This window comes from Platichthys flesus, chromosome 6 (genome assembly GCF_949316205.1).
Source record: "Platichthys flesus chromosome 6, fPlaFle2.1, whole genome shotgun sequence".
Classification (NCBI taxonomy): domain Eukaryota; kingdom Metazoa; phylum Chordata; class Actinopteri; order Pleuronectiformes; family Pleuronectidae; genus Platichthys; species Platichthys flesus.
Window position 1 is genome coordinate 20,041,327 of NC_084950.1, and position 14,226 is coordinate 20,055,552.

Sequence of the window (14,226 nt, forward strand, 5' to 3'; positions counted from 1 at the left end):
CCACAGCTGTATTCTCATGAGAGAAGATCTGAACTCGTCACCACATGTGTCAGTGCTGCAGGTACTGCTGTTGTCTCGTAGGTGGCCACTCGTGAGTAAAGTAATAAATAACTGTCATTGACGCATCCATCCGATCATAAAAGTTGTATTAAATCGAGCAGTGAAGTTATAACACGATCCCTGCGGGCATGGGAGTGAGGAGTTTGTATTTTGTCAAATTGTGATTGGTCCTGTGATAATGAAGTCTTATTCGCCCGCCTGTCATTGGCTGACCGGGGCCGATTGACGGGCTGCGTGGACCAATGCGCGGCTGCCACACTGTGGTTAGGAGCGGTCCCTCTGCCTGAACGTCTCCGGCGCCTCGGTCTCTTTCTCTTTCTCTTTCCAACCTGTCTTCGTGTGTCAGCCCGAAGCTGCCCGGGCCCTCACACCTGAACTCAGCTGAAGAAGGGACTGCCTGCCGCGGACACACTTCGCCTTTTCCCCTTTGTTACCAGAAAGAGAAGGAGGCTGCCTTTAGCCAGCGCCGTGTGCCATGTTGAGGCTCATCTTCTTGGCCGCGCTCGCCGGCTTCTCACAGGCCAGTGATGTGCTGGATTTCACCGATGACGATTTCGACAGCAAGATCGGAGACCACTCGATGATCATCGTGGAGTTCTTCGCTCCCTGGTGAGTATGTCCACGGTCTTTGCACAGTAGCTGACGCTTTAGCTAAGGTTAGGTGAGCCACCTAGCTAGGTGGTTAACAGGTCAGCCAACTGATTTGCAGAACATTCAGCACTCTGGATGCCAGCCAGGTTTTTCTAGCACTTAAATCACCGTGCAAATAAAAAATGTATCTGACAGTTTTGTTGTATGAACCGGATCGATGGTGTGTTTGTGGTTTGTGGTTCATTGGCCAGGTACCAACGTTAGCACGTTAGCTACGAGCCCGGAACAGTGTAGGCTGTTAGCTGCAATCAAATGTGATTTTAAAGAGGAGCCATGGTTCAACTACTGCCACAGTCTGACTTTTCACTTGTATTTGAGCTGTTACTCGATTGTTGTCCATCTGAAGTTTATTTAAACTGCTCTGGAATCGGTTTGATCGACAATACGTGGGAAGTAGAGCTATGAGGAAGTTGGAGGCGTGCCTATTCGTAGTTGTAACGAGGTGATTGGCCAGGGAAGTTTTGGTGGCCGTGTTTGATTGGCCCAGAGGAACTGTGACGTATGACCACTGTGCCAAACTTAAATACAATACAAGTAAATCCCCTTTGAATTTATAAAACCTTAGACCTTAAACACTTCCGTCTACAGAGAAAGTGTCTTTTTTGTTTTAGACAAAAGACAGATTTATTGCCTCCATCGCCTGGAATGTGAATATTTGTCAAGAAAAAGACAATTAAGAGACTAAGTGAATAATGTCTGAAAACATTTAAAGTGGTTTTGGAGTTATACAAGCATTTCAAGTATTTTTATAATAATTATACATTAAATTAATTACATGATGAAAAGATTAATCATAGTAACTGGTAGAAAAATACTTTAAATATATGTCAGGTTGCAAATTATTTCTGTTTTCTTAACACTACTTGTATTGTATGTGATTTTTTTTTTTTTTTTCTGTATTTTACTGACCCTTTTGAATAACAATGGAGGTTTCCAGTTACACTACACAGTGTGAAGTCATGAGATCTACCTCAGGATATTTGCTGAGCTGACTCTCAAATACAGCTCATGTGTAACTTGCTTTCCTCGGACTGATCCATATCCTCCTGTCCATTAGGTGTGGCCACTGTAAAAGACTGGCCCCTGAGTATGAGGCAGCCGCCACACGTCTGAAAGGCATCGCATCTGTGGCTAAGGTATTGCATCATGAAGTTCTTGAACTTTGTTCACTTATGTGTGGAATTGTGCACTCAGAACTCGAGTGCTCTTTGTACCTTTTTAAAGAAATCATGTGTTTTCCTCTCAGGTTGACTGCACAACCAGCAGCAACGTATGCAGCAAATATGGGGTCAGTGGCTACCCAACCCTGAAGATCTTCAGGGATGGAGAAGACTCTGGTCCCTATGATGGTCCCAGAACTGCAGGTATGTGACTGTGTTATTCATGTATACCTCACATTTGTAAAACTAGATAATATATCAGTTTGTATTTTTTCAATCCTGTTTTCTTACCGTATTCTTACTGCATCTACCTTCTCTCTGTAGATGGGATTGTTAGCTTCCTTAAGAAGCAGGCTGGCCCATCTTCTGTTGAGCTCAAGGGTGAAGCAGACATGGAGAAGTTTGGTTCAGGCCCAGATGCAATTGTTGTTGGTGAGTTGACGTTTGGATTTGAGTGGGATGCTAACTTGATTGCAGCTGGTAAATTTGAGGATTTAGTCATGTTGGTCTGAATGAGATTCATCTTTTGCTCCCAGGTTTCTTTGCTGATGACAAGAGCACATCGCAGGCAGAGTTCCTGAAGGCAGCCAGCGCCCTGAGGGAAAACTACCGCTTCGCCCACACCAACTCTGAAGCTCTTCTCCAAAGCCAAGGCATCGATGGAGAGTGAGTAGCTCTTTTTGCATTCAGTGTAGTTCTCTACCGTTAAATAACTGTCATTCTGACACACCTGATGTGACAATAAACTCAGTAGCTTAGCTCCTGTTGATGGAGAAGGCCAGGAATTAACAGACCCTTCCTTCGTTGGTTTACAGGGGAGTCGTCTTGTTCCGCCCACCACGCCTCAGCAACAAGTTTGAAGACAGCTCCGTCAAATTCGCAGGGGACAAATTCACCAGCGACAAAATCAAGAGGTTCATTAAGGAAAACATGTGAGTGTTGGTTTACTTGAGGTCTTCTCAGTCCATCCTGTCTTTTCATCTAGAAACAGAGAGATTGGTTCATTTTATTTGTAAAGCACAATATGTTCACAGTCGCTAAAATGGTTGACAGTATTAAAAGGTAATATTGTCTTTTCATTGTAGCAGTGTTTGCACACATGGCCAAGTGCCAACAGGACATTGTTTTGTTGGTGAGTTGTCCATAGCAAACATAGACGTTGCTCTCACTCAGTTCTTGTTGTGTGACTTAACGTTGTTCAGCAAATACTGGATTTTATTATCTGTCTTTAAATTGTGGATCCTTGGATGGTAGTCAAGTCTATTAGGAAACCCACAAGTTAGATGTAATATGAATTATGTGCAAACAGCCTGAAGGGATAAACTGCTTTGGCTGAGCTGCTACTGTGCTGATGAGACCATAGAGAATCTGGGTGATCCTCATTTGAAAGAGTGTATAATGAAAATCAATTGATTTAAACCAGGTTTTGATATCTAAAAGTTGATCTAAGCAGAACTGAGTAAAATAAACACTCATGTTTGTATGTATAACACACGCATGGGCTTGATGCCCAATTTGATCATTATATTTTTTTAATGTGCAAAAGTAGACCGCATTATAAATGTAATTCGACTTGAATTCCATTCATTATTCATTCTAAGTATTGGTTCACTTGTATTGGTTTTGTGGTTTTACCAGGAAGTAAACCAGTAAAGTCACTTATGTTCTTCAAATTAAATGAAAGATACCATAATAATTTGGTTTAGCTTGTTCAATGTTCAACATACATTTTTTAGATAAAACACAGCACAGATGTACAAATGTCTCCTACATGTGAAAAGTCACATGACATAGGCCACATTCATAATGTGAACGTGTGATCAGATTGAAACAATGTAGATGTTAATACAATGAAATGCATTTGTTTAGCACATTTAAGGTTAGGACAAAATGTAAAATAAACACAAGATAATATCAAATAGGATTTAAGAATGATTAAAGGCTAAATATAAATGAATTAGAGAATAAATAGATTAAATGGTAGAGAGAAATATAAGTAGAAGATATGATTAAATGCTTCCTAAGAGTTTCATTATTTACACTTTTTACCATTCTGTAAGTCATCTCGTAACCATCTTTGAGAATAACATTTTGCCGAATTTTTTTAACTAATTGATTCTTTCATCCTCAGCTTTGGGATCTGTCCCCACATGACAGACGACAACAAAGACCAGCTGAAGGGCAACGACCTGTTGGTGGCTTATTATGATGTTGACTATGAGAAGAACCCCAAGGGCTCAAACTACTGGAGGAACAGGTAGGTGTTTCTAAAACTGGCCCCAGAATTGTTCTCTTCTCAGCTCCATGCATCGAGCTGCTACTTTCACCTTCCATTTTCAAAAGCATGACTTTTGTGTCACAGGGTGATGAAGGTGGCCAAGAGCTTCCTGGATCAGGGCAAGAAGCTGACCTTCGCTGTGGCCAGCAAGAGCCTGTTCAGTCACGATGTGTCGGAATTCGGTCTGGATGGCAGCTCGGGAGAGTTGCCCCTGGTGGCCATCCGCACCGCCAAGGGAGACAAATTTGTCATGACGGAGGAATTCACGTAAGTTGAGACAGTTTTCATTTCTGTGTTTTGCCACAAAGAAATTGAACCACACATACCACATATATTGTTCTATTTCATACCCCCAAAATTAACAGCCAATCCCTTATTTAACCGTCTGTCTTGTTGACTTTGAAATTGAAGCCAATGATGTTTGTCCATAAAGTACTGCTATGTAGCTCATTGAGAGAGTGATATTTTAATATAACTACAGCCCTTGTGAGCCCTCACACTCTAGGATGACATATCTGATCCACTGCATTTAAACCTGATTTGTTTGAAATGATGCCACAATATTAACCCTTATCATCACATAATGATCTAAACTTTTCTTCAACGTGCCAACTCTTCCTTCATAGCTGCGCATTCATTCATAATTCAGCTCGTTTTTCACTCACTCACACACACAAACAGTGTGATGGGACACGTGTAAATTAAGACTGGGTAAAAAAGCAAAATTTGTAAATTTAGTCAACGTATGGAGAGCTGGAGCCAATCACAGCTTGAATGGGTTGGAACAGTGTGCAGCACCAATGACACAGAGGAGCAATAAATTACTGACGGAGCCGGTTAAAACTGTAAATAAATAACTTTTGTACGGTCCACACATGTACAAAAAAAATAAATGATGTAAGCAGACATAGTGGAGATGTGCATGGCTCCCTGGGTGTCTGCCTTGGTGGCGCTGTGGCTGGGCTTCGACCTGGTGTCATGCATTGGCTCGGGCGACATGTTTGACTTGCCCTTGTAAATTCTACTGAGAACGGTGTGTTGAAAAAATCGTGGAGACCACTGTTCTCTAGAAGAGAAGTGAAGATTCTGCGGCTAAACCACAGCTGAGCAGCACCACACCATGTCTAGTCTGGTAACATGGGCATCCAAATTAAAACCAAGGTGTTCAGATGCCGATCCCCATCCAGGGTTAGCGTCGTTAGATGAAATGAACCAATGTTTGTGGACGCTGCTTGAAGGTTGTGTGATTGCATATTTTTTAAATAAAGGCTTGAATTTCTTTTCTCTGTTCTCACAACAGTCGTGATGGAAAAGCACTGCAGAGTTTCCTGCAGGGTTACTTCGACGGCACAATTAAGCGTTATCTTAAATCCGAGCCCATCCCAGAGAACAACGATGGACCTGTCAAGGTGGGTCTAAATTGCTTCTTTCTTTCTTTGTTCTGTGCTATGCAATGGGCTTTTATGCTGTTTGGTTGAGCTGAATGTGACCCCTTGTTTCAGCATGTTTCCGACTTAATTCCTTTTTAATGTTTAACACTAACACCTGCTGCATAAAAACAAATATAAAAATAGGAATTAATAGGAGTAAGAAACAGGAAGAAAAACATATATCCACGATCCTTCAATACAACCAGATTGTATTTTGCTCATGTTGTGTTCAGGGGTCAAGATCAATTTGTCTAAGATTTTTGAAGGGCGGCTATAGAAACTAAGCTGAATTTTCAATACAGTTTTGGGAGATATCTTATTTTATTATTAGTCAACCAATAAATCAGTCCGTAGTGACTTGTCATGTGTATTCAGACATGAAACACAATTTTAGCATTTTATTCTGCCATTTTATTTTATGCCGCCACGTCTTTTTAATGAATTTTCCGAATCAGACATGATGCTTGTTGAGGACCTGATGTGTGCAATTACAACTCATGATTCATCAGTGCCTTTTGTAATGAGTTATCCACCTTTATATCCTCAGGTTTTGGTGGCTGAGAACTTCGACGAAATCGTCAATGACGACAGCAAAGATGTGCTGATCGAGTTTTATGCTCCGTGGTGCGGACACTGCAAGACCCTGGAGCCCAAATACATCGAGCTGGGAGAGAAGGTGAGAGAAGGAACACCTAACCTGCTGCTTGGCCAATAATTCTCAGAATAAGACAACACTCTTGACTATAAGCAGCTTTTTAATGAACAAAACTGAGGCATTAGTTCTGAATTTGAAAAGACCAGGTTAAACAACTTGACACACATTTAGAGGTTTAACAGTGGCAGGAAGCTAGTGTTCTCACACTTGAGATGCGGACATACATTTTTTTTAATTTTAAAGTTAATTATAATGATCATTTTCATAACAAATATTCTGGCGTTTCAGTAATTTCAGCTCCTGAAAAAACTGATGTTTAACACTTTCTCTCCTCTGTTCCTGAAGCTGGCTGACGATCCCAACGTTGTCATTGCCAAGATGGATGCCACAGCCAATGATGTGCCATCTCCATATGAAGTCAGCGGGTGAGTCAAAAATCACCCAAATGTAATATTCGACCTTCACCTAATAATGTAGAAAGCATAAGTATAAATAGGAATAATTACAGAAAAAGAATCTGCATACAGACACCTGATCATTATTATAAGGGACTTAAACACTGTCGACTTTTTCATGTTTTTAAACTGCAGACAGCTGATATCATATTATTGGATTTTTTTTAAACTCCCAAATGTCCACCTCAAATATCCTGTGCCATGTAGGCTGTTACTTTTGTTTTGTGTGTTTGATATCTTTTATATGAAGTCTGAAGGACAACACTGTCTGATGGTACATTATTTTATTTATTCTTATTCTTCCCCTTAACTTTTGCTTTTTCAGTTTCCCCACAATCTACTTTTCACCAGCTGGAAGTAAGATGGCCCCAAAGAAATATGAGGTGAGTTTTCAACTTCACTGATAATGAAACAGAGCCAATTCACATCAGGGCTTATTACTCATTGTCTTGTGTCACTGCTCTTGTTCCAGGGAGGTCGCGATGTTGGTGACTTCCTCTCTTACCTGAAGAGGGAGGCCTCCAACCCCTTGGTGATGCAGGAAGAGCCCAAGAAGAAGAAGAAGAAGAAGGATGATGATGACAAGATCGAGCTATAAAGGCTCCACACAGGAACTCAAGACCCCCCCACCATGACAGGAAGAGGATTGGGGAAATCCGTGCAGAGAAAGAACTAAATTATATTCCACTCTCTTAGTGAACTACCGAATGCTCTGAAGCCAAGTCAAAAAGACGCGGTCCTCCCTTTAGGTCCTCCGCTGCCCTGGGGAAACTGTGGAAGGTGGAGAAGTGGTGGCCAGGGCCTGCCCGATGTTTAAAAACAAAAACAGATTTTTAGGGAAGTGGGGACAGCTTTTGAAATTTTGAGATTTTTATTTCCACCTGGTCTGAATTCTACACCTCAGGCGGATGCACTTTGGTTCGTCAATACTCCTGTCATCTTTCTCTTTTGGTTTATGTTGTCGTTGTCACAGGGGATAATGTTAAATGGTGAATTCCTTTTTCTTTTTTTCGTTGATTTAGTTTCATGTCTTTGTTTTTGTACATTTGGAAGGATTCTGAAATAAAAGGCCCACAAAACCAAATGAGCTCTATGATCTCATTCATGAATATAAATGTCTAGTAACTGTCAGTTGCTTTTCAAGCCTCAGTCAAACACTCCGTTTGACTATTTGGAACTACTGAGATGTTCAACCCTGGAGAACCTGGTATTTGATACATGCTACTATATGACATAACATCCTTTTGTTGCTTGCTTGTCAGTTAAGTCCATTTCCAGCAGAATCCAATCCAATACAAAATACAGCATAACCCTCTAGTGCCAAAGCGGTTAAAAACCATTGGCCCTTCCGTTGTCAAACATATGATGAATTAAAGTGACTTCCATTTATACACCTGACCCTCTGATAATGGCCCAGTGACACCCAAAAGACAAGCAGCGTATCTATTAAATCATGGTAATATTGAACATGACATTTGGTTCTTCCACACTTGCTTAATAATTTGTATTATTATTGTTCATAAAGTCGTGTCATTTGTTCCTCAGAAAAGCCCTTATATGCATTTCTATAGTTCTAGGGGCAGGGGTGCGATATCAATGACTTATTAATGATTCGTTAAATGTATAATTGCTTCGTTAATAGTTTGGTTTGTTATTTTAGAATGATTAAAAAGACCAGAAGTTCCCAGAGTACAAGGTTTGTTCAAAAATTAAGAATCCTTAAGATAGTTAATTTATAATGATATAGACAAAAGTAATTTCAAACTTTGTGGTTTAATGGATACATAAACTATTTAGTTATTAAAAAATCAATCACAATCTAGTTATAAACAAAAAGATTTACTCCCATCAAAGCACCTAACTGCTGTAAAGGTTTCTACAACTCAAAGGCAGGTAAATGATGACATAAACACAACCGAAATATAAAACAGGATTTTTTTGTGGGAAATTAGACTGAGTTAAACTTAAAGCTTTTTGACAATTGGCTTGAAATTACACTTATTGATTGCGTTGAATATATTATTGTTGATATAATGTCGGAGCAGAAAAAATACATAAATTCCCAGTATTTAGAGACATCTTCAAATGCCTTGAAACTAAAGATATTATATAATGAGGAAAAAGAAGGAATTTGGCTTAAATATTTTCAATATGTTTGCTCAGTAGATTAATTACTAGTTATTCCAAATGGATGAATGGCTAATTATATGTGATCTTCAGAAAATGATTACTGACTTTAGTTTGGCATTTGGAATGATTTGTAAATGAATGACAATGACGATTATTATGACAGGATATGACTTCAATGTTCCTTAAACTTTTTATTGTGTCACCTCTCTGCGGTGTTTACCTTTTTACTATAATAACAATAGTTATAATAATCAAACTACTACAACTAATAATACTAATAATAATACATATTATTTCTATAGCACAAATTCAGGATGCTTCACAAAATGTAATATAAGTCATCCATTAATATAAATATGAAATATCAAACCAAGTAAGAAAGGCCTAATCATACTCAGCAATAAAACAAAACAGAAAAAAAAATGTTTTTTAGTGGCATTGCCGCACCAGGCCTATAGATGGCGCATGTGCTGAACACTTCCTGTGAAAAGAAGAAGAGAAGCAGCAAATCAGATATCAAATAGAAGGGTCTTGCTCTGGCATGTCCGGTCCATACACGTGCTGCCTCAGAAGGTAAAGGCTGAATTATCTTTATTTTCTTTAATGTGTCGTTCTTAAACAACACGTTTATCTCTTGACAGCTAAGCTAAACGTGTATTTGTATGAATTGTGCTCTGGTGTCTTGCTTGACGTGTCTGTCCTCAGCTAGCGTAGTGTTGTTTCCAAGAAGGAGCACCAGACTCCTTTGGAATATGTGGCACTTTGAGGTTTTGTCTCAAAACATTGAAGTTAAACACTAGACTACAAGGAACCACTCTATGATATTCACTCAGTGTTCGCTTATATACCACTAACAAGCAACCACGTCACTGTATGCTGAATCGTGGTTACGTCAGCTGGAACTTCACCTTGATTTGTGTGTTATCATAACTATTAACTACCGTTAGCAAACCTAACAGGCCTTAGTGTTGTACCTGAGTTGCCGATTTCAAAGTCAGTATGTTTTATTGTCCATTTTAATTACAATAACACAGGTATAAGGTGTTTTGCAAGTTAAAAAGAGTATAAGTAAAAAGATAAAATAAGACATAAAATAGTTGTTCAGATCAGAACTAGGAGAAAACCGAGCTTTTAAAAAATTATGAATATAAGGAATATGCCAGATTCCTGTGGCAGTCCCATTCATTAAGGGTGCATTTCTTCTTTCCAGATCAAAACTTTGTATATTTTATGTGTTTTATAATACCTTTTTTTTGTTGTGATTTATTTCAGAAATGAATATGCTATGGAGAATGCAGGAGCAAAGACGATATATCAGAAGATAATTGTTAATATGCGGAGGAAAAGAAAAGACAACCACAGTGAACCACTGGGTACAAAAAAGTTGGTTAAAAAAACCAAATGGAGCGATACAATGAAAGAATGTCAAAACACTCAGATCTCTGAAAACAGGAGGACTGATGCTGCTGAACCTGGAAACTCTGTGTTCGTACCTAATACTGCCGACCAGCACAGTTTAGTCACAGCCCTCAAAGACAGCTGGGAGGTGGACAGCGGCTTCTCCGAGGCCAGTCCTCCAGCCAGCGGTCGGAGCTCACCGTGCCTTAGCTCATGCCCAACCACAGTGGTGGCATTGGACTGTGAGATGGTTGGGACAGGACCTGGCGGATGTTGCAGTGAGCTGGCCCGCTGCAGTATCCTGGACTATCACGGCAATGTCCTGTATGACAAATACGTCCAGCCGTGTCAGCCCGTCACAGACTACAGGACTCCCTGGAGCGGCATCCAGAGGCATCATCTGAGCAACGCTACACCCTTTGTTCAGGCCAGGGAGGAGGTGAGATCAGCTTCACGTTACTATCTACATCTGCTCTTTGATTCTGTCATCTACTGTCACTCATTCCTGATAACTCTTTATACAATGAATAAATCTGACACAGTTGTGTGGTCTCTCTTCTGTAGATCATGAGCATACTTGAAGGCAAAGTGGTCGTGGGCCATTCCATCTACAACGACTTTGAGGCAATGGACATACTCCACCCATGTCATATGGTCAGGGACACGTGTAATACACGTCTCCTAAGCCGGTTGGCCGGTTTCCCCCGAAAACGCCACGCTTCGCTCAAAATTCTGGCCGGTAAGCTGCTAAACAAGAAGATACAGGTGAGACTTGATACTATTTTATACATTGTAATCATTGGGGATATAATGCAACATTTCTAGTAGAAATAAAGTTCCATATTTACAAAAGTTTTTCCCAGAATCTGCAGCTCAAGCCTGTGTAAATATGTTTTAATGAGCCTACTGACAGAAATGTCACTGTTGTGAGACACACATCGAAAGACTTTGTGTTCCACAGAACTCTTAATGCTTTTTACCAGCTTTCTTTCATCTAACTAGAAACCTCAGTACATTACAGAAACCATTAACGAGTGAAAAATTTAAAATTGTTCAAAAAGCACCCATTACTGTTTGTGTTTAAGTAACAAATGTACAGAATGCAGCCCCTGTTTGGATAAAGTAAAAGTTAAAGGCATAAGGAGAAATTAATTAATTTGTTAACTCAAAGTGAAAGTTAGGTTAGAATCGATTGGATATGACTGATAAAAGGTCTCTGTTAGTAGATGATATCCAAACCCTGGCGTTTCCCCCCACATGTTAGAAGATGAATGAGAAGAAACGTAGCACAGAATTATCAACGACAAGGGTGATGACATTTCTAGTGTTTTTGTGATGTTTGACCACTAGAGGGCACTGATTAGTTTATTTCTACCCGAGAAAAGCTCTGCTACAGTACAAATCTAGAATCTGTCTGTTTTGTGATTATCTTGACAACCGCTCATCTGTTAGACTTCAGTGTGCGTCGCTGAAGAGCCACAGCGGTGCAGGGTCGACTGATGTTTTAGATGAGCATTTGTTGAGGAAAATCAACAGGTTCCTTCATTTATTCTAAACCGTAAACAGCAAATGTTGTTGATCATAGAAACCATGTTAACACCCAACCCTTTGATACTGATGTCATCAAAGCTCCCGCACAACATTCATGTCACTTGTTCATTTAAAGTTTAACATGCACTTTGTATTACCATGGTAACAAGTTTAGACAAATCCCTATGATGTCACCAATTAAAATCAGTCAGGCTGATAAGGGAGGATACAAATTTGTTTTAAATCAATGTTTAGTTTTCAGATAGCATTTTCACTCTGTGCCTTAATGGTTTGATACATTTTTTTCCCCTCCCAGTCTTAAGATAAGAAGAGTAAATTTTCCTCTTTGTGCACTGAACTGTGCCTGGTATGTGGTCTGACTTGTTGTGAACCACGCTGAGTCTGTCTCTGTTTCTCTGACCAGGTTGGAGGGAGAGGTCACTGTTCGGTGGAGGACGCTCTGGCCTCACTGGACCTCTACAAGCTGGTGGAGGGCGAGTGGGAGCAGGGGCTGCAGACCAATCTGAGGGACAACAATGCTCCGCACGAGCCCAGCTTCGCCTCCTCTAACCACTACATGAAAGACGAGTACTGGCCTGATGATGTCACAGCTGACAGCCAATGACAAAAGGGTATTCATGCGACAATTAGTGGGAACAACACAAGTATTGTCAAATCTGGGAGCTACAATTCTCCTCATAGTCTCATATGAGAAGATGTGCTGAGTAACTTCTGGGAAAATATTGTTTAAAAGCAAACACTTGTTAACTTATTATTGTTGAGCATGTTAAACATGGTTTCTTATCCCAACAGTATGTTTCTGCTGTGATACAAGATATTTGCTTGCAGAGTTGATATTAATCAAGTGGAACAGACATGATTATATTATGAAGTGTTTGCGATGTGTAGATTTTCAACAGTCTTTGCTCTTACGTGGGAGTGAAAAATGTAACTTAACAGGGCATGAGACTAATCTTACTCCACAGATAGGTTTTGAAAAATAACTGTATTTTTCAGGTTGTTTGTATTTTCTTGAAATACCTCTGTTCACAACATGTGAACTTCTCGTGATGTGAAGATATAGAAAACTGTACAAGTCGCAGGTTTTAAGATGTTTGATCACTTTCATGTCAAAAGGAAAGTTTACAAAAAGATATAAGTGCTGGAAGTTACCTCATTGTTCCTGCTCCTAAAAGTCCTAATAAAATGACATCATTTTTAAATAAAGCATTGACTTTGATTGATTTCAGTTAGTGAATGTGACAACACTGTGAAAACATAATTTTACCTTCTTCCCATGAGGACCAGATCCATTTTTATGAGGAGTCGTATAGAGGTCGTCACAACAGACAACACAATCGGACACAATCAGTGGCTTTTGACTTTGTGATCTGATGTTAGAAATATGTTCAACAGAAAACTGTCAAACTGAGGCTGTGGAGTTTGCAGGTCAGAGCTGTTGAGGAAACCACAGCTCTGAAGATGTTACGAAATATTCTAGCATGTGAAGTCATTGAATGGCACCATGTATAAATGGGTTACAAGATTTAGTGACACAAAAGCACAACGGTTTTCTCCAATCAGAACGTTTCCTATTTAATCCCTATAAGTAAAATCCTTGTGAGTCATTGAGCCTCATGTGGAAATCTCTAGAGACGTGATATTTGAATCATGAGCTGTTGGAGGGTATAATGTCACTTTGACTAAACATGCAGTACAGTGAGCTGCAGGTGGAGCTGTACAGCTCTGTAAATGGCTTTGTCCCTGTGTCTCAACTTCTTTGTTTCCTTCTCAAACCCCACAAACACACAAACACACTCACACACACACACACACCTAAAGCCTAAACGTGGACCTACAGCTCAGGCTATAGGGAGTAAACACAGAGGAGCATTGTTTGCCCAATCCATCTAATTTTGTTTTCCTAATCACTTTCTTGAGCAGATCAGGCCCGATTTAGAAGATTACAGGTCGACTGCCTGCACATTCATTGTTGTATCAGGAGGACAAAACGTGTGCTGGTGACGTCAGGGCGAGAGGAAGGAAAATGCACAACTTCCAAATATGAACCAACACAAATGAGCAACCTGCTGCAGAGGTGATGAGACCAGACAATGTTAAATGAACACAGACCTTCCTGATGAAGAAGAAAAGATCAACAAAACCTCTGATTGAGGATAGAACTGCTGTCCAACTGATGCACAGGACTGTCAAGTGTGACAAATGTTAAACTTTGGTGAACAGTGTCTTTAACATGGCTTCTTGAAATATTATGCCAATAAGGATTATTTCAATAATACCCAGTTAAAGAAAACAATTATTTAGTCCATAACATTTCATACAGTGGTTACCTCAAGCAAGGAGGTTATGTTTCCATTAATGTTTGTTTGATGTTTGGTTTCTGTTTTTTTTTTTATGAGCGAGAATACATACAAACAAATTCAATCAAATGAAAGGGATGCGGTGTGGGTCAGGGTAA

At 39.8% G+C, this 14,226-nt stretch overlaps 2 protein-coding genes across 2 annotated transcripts; both read left to right on the forward strand.

Moving 5' to 3' along the window:
• Window positions 1-335: 335 nt before the first annotated feature.
• On the forward strand, window positions 336-7,773 carry pdia3 (protein disulfide isomerase family A, member 3). The gene is made up of 13 exons (XM_062389499.1): window positions 336-669; window positions 1,769-1,847; window positions 1,958-2,075; window positions 2,196-2,303; window positions 2,408-2,537; window positions 2,687-2,803; window positions 4,003-4,128; window positions 4,234-4,416; window positions 5,450-5,558; window positions 6,127-6,255; window positions 6,580-6,659; window positions 7,015-7,072; window positions 7,162-7,773. Exons 1-13 carry the CDS (start codon window positions 536-538, stop codon window positions 7,285-7,287), a joined length of 1,497 nt encoding a protein of 498 aa, XP_062245483.1. The 5' UTR covers window positions 336-535; the 3' UTR covers window positions 7,288-7,773.
• Window positions 7,774-9,328: 1,555 nt separating this feature from the next.
• Window positions 9,329-12,975, forward strand: isg20 (interferon stimulated exonuclease gene). The gene is made up of 4 exons (XM_062390715.1): window positions 9,329-9,392; window positions 10,092-10,656; window positions 10,782-10,982; window positions 12,172-12,975. The coding sequence occupies exons 1-4, from the start codon at window positions 9,361-9,363 to the stop codon at window positions 12,370-12,372; spliced, it is 999 nt and encodes a 332-aa protein (XP_062246699.1). The 5' UTR covers window positions 9,329-9,360; the 3' UTR covers window positions 12,373-12,975.
• Window positions 12,976-14,226: the final 1,251 nt, after the last annotated feature.